Source organism: Cebus imitator, unplaced genomic scaffold (genome assembly GCF_001604975.1).
Source record: "Cebus imitator isolate Cc_AM_T3 unplaced genomic scaffold, Cebus_imitator-1.0 Scaffold42, whole genome shotgun sequence".
In the NCBI taxonomy this organism is placed as follows: domain Eukaryota; kingdom Metazoa; phylum Chordata; class Mammalia; order Primates; family Cebidae; genus Cebus; species Cebus imitator.
Genome location: NW_016107357.1, coordinates 17,377,277 through 17,387,034, shown reverse-complemented (window position 1 = coordinate 17,387,034; position 9,758 = coordinate 17,377,277). Strand labels below are relative to the sequence as shown.

Sequence of the window (9,758 nt, the reverse complement as noted above, 5' to 3'; positions counted from 1 at the left end):
AAGGGAAGGAAGGGAAGGAAAGGGAAGGAAGGGAAAAGGGAAGGAAGGGAAGGAAAGGGAAGGAAGGGAAGAAAAGAACCATAAACATAAAAACCCCAAAGCACTGGAAGCAGTAAGAGACCAACAGACAATTCACTGCTACCTGTGAATTAATTTAACTGAATTCTACACCACAGTCAAAATTGGTGAAAAGAAATACGACATAATATCTTTCATTCATTTGTGCACGTGTGTGTGTGTGTTGTGTGTGGCGCCAAACTTTCTTCATGTAAAGTTTCCTTGATTATGAAGTAAATACAAACTCCAGTAAAATCTAAAACAATTTAAATCATAATCCCTTTTATTTGGAAACCCAGAAACCTGCTGTGGAAGATAAGAATACAACTTCTAACAGCTATCAACTCAGTGTGCTAGTCAGTTTCATTTTAACAATATCCCAATTTACTCAAGACTAAGGATATAATTTTTCCTGTAATTTTCCTTTTCTTTTCTTGATCTCAAAATGTGCCATTTCAGTTTATATCTTTGGGTATGTATTAAATATGAGCGAAATTCATGGGTTCCCATGTACATTATGAATCAGATTTTAAACTCAGGAGGAAAGAAAAACAATTAAAATTTCATTAGAAGTGGAACAAATGTACAAAACCTCTTTTAAAATACCAAAAATGTTAAAGGAATAAAAGTGCTTGCCCAGTAGAAAAAGTAAATTGGCCACATCGAATTGTTCCTTCCTCCACGGTGATGAGCTGTGTGGGCCTGTTCGCTCACTCAGTGACCACATGTGGTTTCCCCCTGCACACTAAGAACCACATGTCCCAGTGAGCAAACGTGTCCTCCCTCATTCCCACCTCAACCCTTCCCAGACTCAGCAAGGCCCTGCCAGCCTCTGAGCTGCTATGTATTTTCTGCTGTTGCATTCACTTTCTCCAGCTTCCGTCTTGGCTCCACAGATACATTTCAGGTTTTCTTCCAGCAAATTGGCAGATACTAATAGTCAGTTGGTGGGCGGTAAGTACCTGCACCCAGCCATCCAGGGAAGGTCTCCCTGGGTTCACGTGTCAGTGGCTCTGCTCTCTGTCCTCCACTTGGGTAATGAGCATGAAGGCAATTATGTGTAGGTCCTCTGAACACTTAATTACTAACAGGGAAAGCCTTGGACTTCCATTTCATTGCAGCAACACCACCAGAGAATTTTTGCAATAGAAACCAGCAAATACACCTTTCACCTGGGCTTTGAGGCAGACTATAACATTTCAGGAGACCCCAGAAACATGAGTCATTTCTTCACCAGCCAGGAAGAAGGTGATTACAGAAGCCGGGAAGTGCTGCACAGCTGGGACTACAGAGGGTTTGCAGACACGCTCACTAGGAGTTTAGTTACCAAATGGATCCAAATTCATTTAGTTCTAAGTTCCTACGAGGACCCCTGGCATCAGAGAGTTCCTCTCCTAGCTCCTTCTAAATGCCTGTCTGCAACCTTCTCTTACTGTTAACATCTCTTCTCCGAAAGAGAACCGCCCACCATCAAGAATCCTGGCACAAAGTTTGTCGTCAGCTTTCAGGACCTGCGATCCTCCAGGACAAGAATTTCCAGGGACCCCAGGATCATTCAAAGCATTTCCTCCCTGTCCCAGGGTGAGGTTTTGTTGTGCTCATCCTGTGGAATGGTTTGAGTCTGGCTGACCCCAAGACTACAAACATGACAATGGGAAATGACCCTAGAAAGCCCCTCTGAGAACACCTCCCCGTTTCACCCCTCCAAAACAGATCCTGTATCTGACCTCACCAGCCCCAAGGGCACACAACCATTTGTTGGCAGGGTCCCCATCCCAATGTTCTTCCCGTGATTCATACAGAGGAAAGTAAGGGGATGAAACGGGTCCCCTGGATACTGTAGCAGTGCCCCTGGAAGTCACCTCACCCTCTGGAAGCTACTCATTTGAAATATAGATTCTGACTCTAAGCCAGTATTTCTTTTGGGCAGCCCCAGTCACTCAGACTCAGTTAATCCTTAATTTATTCTCTTACTCTCCTTTGTTCACTTGCTCCAGTGACTATAACTACCCTCTCTCTGATTGCCTTCTCTGGGTGACCTCTCCCACTAGACCTGGGAGCCACTGCAGCCTCTCAAAGCATCAAACATCACCTGGCCTCTCTCACCTACACACCCTAAACACCTCCTCTGTCCTCATCTCAAAATCTCACCCACAAACCCTCCCACTCTTCTGCTTCTAGAAGGGATCTTACTTCCATTCTCCCGCCCCCACTGTCTTTGCTTACTTCCTTCATAGCTGGTTCCTTCTTTCTGCATTTGGACACATTCAAGCGGTAGTCACATTAAACTGGTGGGCAGGAGGATCTACTTGCCAAGAGATTTCTCAAGTCTGTTCTTGTAACTAACGGTGCGCTAAGCATCACGGGAAACTGATGTCCAGCAGGGTCCCAACTCTCCCATAGAGCATGATGGTCAGAGCCTTATCTGTCCATCACTGCTTGAGTTTCCCAATCGGTTCCACACATTTTATTAATTATTAGTGATAAGTGGTCAGAGAAAGGTAAAATCAGAATTGGTTGGAGTGATCCAAGAAAGCTCCATGTAGGATGAAAAGCATAGGCAGGGTATCAAGGGGCAGATCATAAAAGGTCATGAGCCAAGTAGAGAAATAAGACTGGGTGTGAGAGGATGTGTGCTGAGGCATGGGGATGGACACGAGGGCTTCAGGGGTACTAAAACGGCGGGAGGATTCTAGGTTGTTGCAGGAAGAAGCGTGATGAAGGTTGACATGAGTACTGGGATAAGAACGAGAAGCGAACGGGATATGAAAGACGTCGAAATCTGAGTTGGACTGCAAAGAGAAGCACGATGTGCCATGATGACAAATTAGATACAGAAGAGAAGAAAGAGAACTAGACCAATGCATTGAGTCCCTCCCATGAGCCAGGCACTGTTGCTCCAAGTCCATAAAGCTGGGTACTGGTGGATTCAGGCCTCAGACTCAGGTCTGCTGCACGTTAGGATCACACTGGAGCCAGAGCCAGAAATGGCAGGTGCCACTGATCAGCAGAGACACGAGGAAGGAAAGTCACGTAGACAACTGGACAGGCAATGAGTTCATGCCGGTGTTTCCGGGGTCCAAGAGGCAGGAGGGAAGTCTAAATGGAGGCTTGAAATGAAAGCCCAGAGCTGTAGAATCTGCGGTGGGTTTCTCCTTCAAAAAAAAAAAGTTGCTTTGGGAACACTCCTTTCATCTCCCTGGCTCTCAGAGCTGGATGAAGTCATTGTTAAGTCTTTTCAAACTCAGTTATTTAAGAGATCCCAGATTTTGTGACATAGATAAGTTCATGAAGGCAGAAGAGACAGAAGAGGAAATAGGACAGAATCTTTTGGGATAACCACACACTTGGAGTAAAAGGAATGAAAAGCACCTGGAGAAAGCACGATCAGAAATGTAAAAAATTACCTAGACGGTACCATGTCTCCAAAGTCAAAGGAGTAGCTTCAAAAAGGAAAGTCGGGGAAGTGAAGTTTGAGAAGGGGTCTAAGGGAATAAGGACGTTTAGACTTGGCAAGGAGGGAGTTACTGGTGACATCCACGAAAGTGGATTTAAGAAGGAAGAGAAGCTAATTACATAAAGACGGGTACCGGCAGTGAGCTAAGACCACTTTTGGAAGAAGGGATCAATCAAATAAGGTATTGGGGTCAAAGAAAGACATTTTAAGATGGGAGAAATTAGCAGGCTTCAAGATAAACCAAAGGAGTAAGTGGATAGGAGGGCAAAAAAAACAACTGGAAAGGATGGATTCCCACCTTGGCTTCCTAGACCAAGATTCAGGCCATGTGAGCGATAATAACATAGAAAAGAGAAAAGAAACCACCTTTTCAGTGGCTGGAAGGACAAAGAGACAGATTTGGAGAGGGAACTCCATGAAGGTCAAGTTAAGGATAAAATGGAACCAGTGGGTTTAAATCTACTCTATAAAGAATGATGTGCTGGTAAACCTCCTTTCTGGAAATTCCTCATGGATTTTCACATACTCTGCATTACTAAATGCCACTAAGTTGGAGTGTGACACTGGGCCAAGTCATTTGGCTCTGAACTTTTGTTTCCTTATCGCAAAATCAGAGAGGCATGGGGCGGGGGTGGGTAGACAGGGTAATGTTTTCTAAAGGTCTCTTCCTACCCTAATGTTTTGGAGTTTATGCATTTTCCCTTCTGATCGCTTCATGCCATCCTCTAAATCTTTTCTTTGCAATTACAGCTGCAAACCACTTCTCTACTTATTTTGAATACTTCCTTAGCATGCTATGCATACAGAAGGTGTTCAACAAATGTTTTCCGAATTACAGGTATTGATCGACTTACCACCTATGCAACTTACGACCATTCGACTTTACAACCGCAATCGCTAGCCACGACTGCTCCGCGTCTGGCAGCGCAAACGTTGCCCAGCTGGGCGTACGACAGTGCGGACCAGCTTCCAGCAGCACTACCATCTCTGCATGCACCATTTCAACTGTACATATAGCCTACTCAACTTACAACCAAATCGTGTTACGACTGGTCCGCGGTCCCAACCGTGGTCGTAAGTCGAGCACTAGCTGTAATCTGATTCCAACAATGTCAGAGTTTCAGGACAAATGCATGCTTCACCACCTCTCCCTTTCTCCCAAAAGCTATCTAAAGAAGTCACCTAATGTGGCTGGAATCCTTTCTCGGGTAATTCAGCTGTGATAAAAACACTTACCTGAAGCCAAAGTACAGATACAATTGAATGTCAAATAAATTAGTGCTCTAAGTGTTTTAGATCCTGCCCCTCCTGCCAGTGTGTACATGCTAACTTCTAAGTTTAAAAAAAAAAAGTCTGATGATGTAAGCCTGGGTGGGCTTTCCATCAGTTCCTTGGGAAAATGCCATAGCGCATATCTATCTAAAGCTCCTCGTGGCTTCATTATGAAGGGAGTGAAAAGTGCAAATTTCCACTGCTCACTCCATCTTTTCATTTGTACTCTGTGACATTCCTGCAGCTGAGAAAACTGATTTGGTATAAACCTAAAATACACTTGAACAGCAGATAAAGAGGCCTTTCTCTCCTGGAAAGGACACTATTAGCCTAAGATTTGAATTGTAGTCCTTGTTCTGCACTGCTGAGCACTGACTTCATGCCATTAACCTTCCTGGACCTGTACAAACTAGGGCTAACCATTCCTGTCCAACCTACTACAGTGTTATACACTGGCATCTCTACGGCATAATTATCACTATTTGTCAATGAATATATTTAAAGATGCTTCTTGTCATTATGGAACAAGACGTATAAGCACTGAGAAGAAATCTATAATGAAGTACTTCATTCTGCAAAGGAGGAAGACTGTAAGCATTCCTGTCAGAATCATTTTTATAGCCAGAGCTAAGTTTTAAGTCTCCATCTACGGGTAAATACAAAACTACATGACACAGTACACCCCAAGGGTAACTCAGCTGTGCTTACACAAATGGAAGAAAGATGAAGTACTCAAGAAAAAAGAAAAATCCTTGACCAAGGTCATTTTATACCACGGTTTTCCTAAAGTCAGAGGAATATCTTCTATAAAATTCTATACAATTGCTTGGAAAAAAAAAAAGGACCATAACTAAAAGGATGCATGTTTTAAAATACCAAATGACAGTGTGTTGCCACTTTGGTAAGTTAACAAAACCTTTAAAATAAAACACACATTCCAAATCATGGGTATGTTTGGATATGACAGCGAACAAATCCATTACGTGCTGAGAGCTTATTTTATGATAGGATTTTTCTCTCCTAAGTGTCCCAGCCTATCCAGAGTTTACACAAACATATTTTCAATCTCTCTTAAAGATAAACAGACCCAAGTGGGCAGGTTTCCAGCAGATGCGAGAGTCACTGAATCGAAGAGGATCATTCATCTACATAACTATTTGGAAGGAATGTGAGCCGGCTGGAGAAGCAGCAGCAAATGGAACGGAGATGCCAGAGAGACCAGTACAGGGTAATCAGGGACAAAACCCTTTGCAAATGAGGAATTAATTTACAGCAGCAGACATAACTCACAGACACAGCCCATTAAAGATTTCACCTCTTCTTCCCTTAACAGTGATCTCAGACCTCTTCTAAAACAAGAAAAGCAAAAAAAAAAAAAAGCTTTCTGTGGACAGGGGTCAAAAAGATGCCTCGATTGCTGGAGTGCTGAATACAAATCCAGTAGACAATGATTTGCTCAAGACAATAATTCAGACGTTCTTATCAGAACATATGAAATGGCCAAATTCACAATTATGGTGTCTTAATGACTGTTTTTCTTTTTCTATGCAAAACAGCTTCAGCCATCACTATCAAGAAGTCTTCCGTCTACAACTGTTTTATCAAGATGTACAGATTCCTAATACTCCTTGGACTATTTGTTTAAAAACAAGAAGAAGAAGAAATAACTCATATTGACAAGTTTGCACATAACAGAGAAATAAATGCCCTCAGGAAAAGAAAAGAAATTATTTTAATATAGGAACTACAGTCTCCCTGTTATTAACCCCATCATTTCTGAACCACCAACATTCCCAGGTTAAGGGGGAAAAAAGGGGGTAAAGGAGAGAAGGTAACAGCTGGAGGAGCCGGTAAAGGATTTGAGAATTTCCATATGAAAATTGTAAAATTGTGAGGAAAGGCATGTTTTCCTTTTAGATGTTAATGCTATACCAAAAAAAAAAAAAAAAATCCCTCTGCTCCCCTGTGCTACCTCCTTCAAGGTCATTTATCATCAGCACAACCACCTACCGATGTTTTATTAAAAGAAAAATTCCAGCCTGAGACTGCCAGATCTCTACTCAGGACCCACTTATCAGAGGTGTTGCCCTGGCTGACAGGCAGCTGCTGAGTGGCACAGAGTTAACATTACTTTATATGTGCAAAACCCCATCAGCCAGCCTGTTCCCTCCGTCCCCATTAAGCATTCTGATAACACCACCTCCATGAGCTCAGCTTAACAGTTAAGCCCGCAGGAAGCCTTTGAGTGCATGAAGCCTACCAAAATTTCCTAGCTAATTTTAACCCCATAGAGTTTGATACAAATTGATTGAAAAATCATGCAGCAACTGTATTTGTCCACCTGAATAAAAGATTCATTTTGAGAAAAATCTAATGTGGTTTTAATTACTTTTAAAAAAAAAAAAAAAAACCTTATAGACAATTTTCTGTGGAAAAGACAACTGTATTACTAGCAGGCTTAATATATACCATAATCAAGGTATTAGCGAAGATGCTCTTCCAAGCTCGGTCCTGGGCCAACAGTACTTTAAAAAGCATATGCAGTGGTTCATACCATGCAGCTATTAGGTTGGATTACTATTAGGTTGCCATCTGATGCGGACCCTGGAATTTTATCCTTCCCAAAGCTTTCTCCCACTCCTTTTAATGCACAAATGATTGCCTTCCCCCACCTCCAAAAAAAAAAAAAAAAGAGAGAGAGAGAGAAAAGAGCAAAAAAAGACAGTCATTTACAATGTTCCTGTGAAAATTCAATGTTTTCACGTTTATTACCCAAATACATCATCAAGACTATTTTCACACCTAAAAGTTAAAATTCCAAAATTCCACCATCTCTACAATTTTCTGTGATTATAGGTAACTGGGAAATGGTACTTTTTTTTTTTTTTTTTATCTGCCGAAGTAACGAAGTACCAGCAGAAGCTGCAGTTCTAGGTTGGGGAAGTCTGGGGAATCCTTCAAGGGAATATCCTTTGGGAAGGAGAGCAGAAGTGGAGAAGGAAGGACTCAAAGGATGCTAACTAGGTTATTCTTAGCAGGAAGTTAGGGCATTTTCTTTTCTGGAGAGGCTCTCCAGTCCCAGCTTGGAGGTGAGCAATGCCTCAGCCTGGGAAGTATCTGCAGTGTTCGAACAAATCGGAGAGAAGGAGGAGCGGTGCCAAGAGGCACTTAAGGAGAAAGAATTGTATCAGTGTGGAGCCAACCTTTCCCTGCTTGCCACCCAGTATGGGGTAGCCACCCTGCCTTTACACCACACACGCACGCGCGCGCGCGCGCACACACACACACACACACGAGTTTGCTGCACTTGGCATGCAATAAACCAGCATTTAGAGAACGACACGTTCACGGTGTTCCCCCACCACCACCCGCGCGCGCACACACACTCACACACACACTCGCTTCCCATGCCTTCCGCGCTCTGCAAGCGGTCACAGCACCACCATGGATGGCACCGGCCCCGGGAACCGCGGGGACCACGGAGGCGACTCCTCCTCCGCAGCACCTTGACTTGGGGGAACCTCCGGGCAGCGTCCTGCCGCCATCGCCCCCGCCCCCGGCCAGCTGCGCCGCACGCTACACGGAGTCAGCGAACCGACGTCTTCGCTCCGTGACAGCGCGCGGGTCCAGCCCGAAAGCCCAAGAAACCTCCCGGCGGCGGTACTCCCGGAGACAGCCCGAGTCCCCGCCGCTCCCCGCGCCCCCACGGGCCACCCCGCTCTACACCCCGCCCCCGGCTGCCCGGGAGGTCCCAGCCCCGCCACCCGCAGGCCGGACCAGCCGCCCCCTCCTCCCCCGGTTCCCGCAGCTCCGAGGCGCAGGTCCCCCGTGCCCCGGGTCCGAGCCTGGGCGCCTCCCGCCCGCTCGCCGCGCTCCATCCTCTGGCTTTCCACACGCGCGCACAGACACACGCCCTTGCCCTCCCTCGCCCCGACACGCACGCACACCTGCACACACCTGGCGATGCCGGCTCCTCCCGCATACCCCGGGGGCACCCCTCGCCCCGCCCTCGAGTCCCCGCTGCCCGCTGTCACTCTGCCCGGACCCCGCTAGTGGATGCCCCGGCGCCCCCTTCCCCTGGGAGCACACGCGACGCTAGGCGCTTACAGTTCGCAGGAACTGGATCTCGTCTTCGCCCTCGCCCCCATCGGCCATGGTTCGGCGCCTCCTCGCCGGGGCCGGCTCCCGAGCCCCGCGGAGCCCGGCGGCGGCCCCTGGCGCTGTCTGCTGCTTCTGCTGCCGGGAGCCGGGGGCGGGAGGGGGCCGCGCTGCCGGGTGCCGAGCGCCCGGCGGTCCCCGCCTGCAGAGCGGAGGAGGAGGAGGCGCGGGCGCCGGCTCTCGGGCGGGGGTGGTCCAGGCGCGGGGCCTCCGTGCGCCGCACTGTGCGGGAGGAGGGCGGCCGGGCCCGGAGGACGCGGGGAAGCAGCCCCGCAGCCCCGCCGCGCTCGCTGCCTGCAGCCGGCGGTCCGCTCGGCCCCGGCTCCTCCGAGCGAGTGCGCCGAGCCCGCGGAGCCGGGGTTAGTGCCGCGGTGGGGGTGGGGAGTGGGGGCGGGCGGGGAGGAGCTCGCCGGCTCCCCGCTGCTGCAGGTAATCCGCAGCCCGCTCCTCCGGGCCGCCAAACCCGAGGCCCAGCGCCACTTACTGGCTGCGCTGGGTATCGGGGCCGGAGCGCACCCGGAGAGCGCACAGCCTCCTACCTGCGCCCCGCTGGGGTCCCTGGGCTCATTCCTCTGCCCCTTCTGACCTTAAAATCCCCGGCACGAGGCCCCTTCCTCCTGGTCTGGGCTAGGGCACTAACTTCCACGGCGCTCGGGGTCGCACGGAATATCTTTCACCTGGGCGGATCGCACGGCATGATATCTTTCACCTGGGCGCACGGGGTAGCTAATCTCAGGGGTTACCCAACACCTGGTATTTTAAACGTGGGTTACCTCTACTCATGATCAACATGGGAATTTTTCAATATCTAGTT

The 9,758-nt window shown here is 47.7% G+C and overlaps 1 protein-coding gene across 1 annotated transcript in view; it reads right to left on the bottom strand.

Annotated features, from left to right (window-relative positions):
• RYR2 (ryanodine receptor 2) overlaps positions 1-9,038 on the bottom strand; it is a 787,527-nt gene extending 778,489 nt beyond the window's left edge. The window contains exon 1 of the mRNA XM_037737814.1: positions 8,894-9,038. Coding sequence (XP_037593742.1) covers positions 8,894-8,941 — 48 coding nt within the window. The 5' untranslated portion in view covers positions 8,942-9,038. The remainder of the gene's footprint in view (positions 1-8,893) is intronic.
• Between the last annotated feature and the right edge of the window lie 720 nt (positions 9,039-9,758).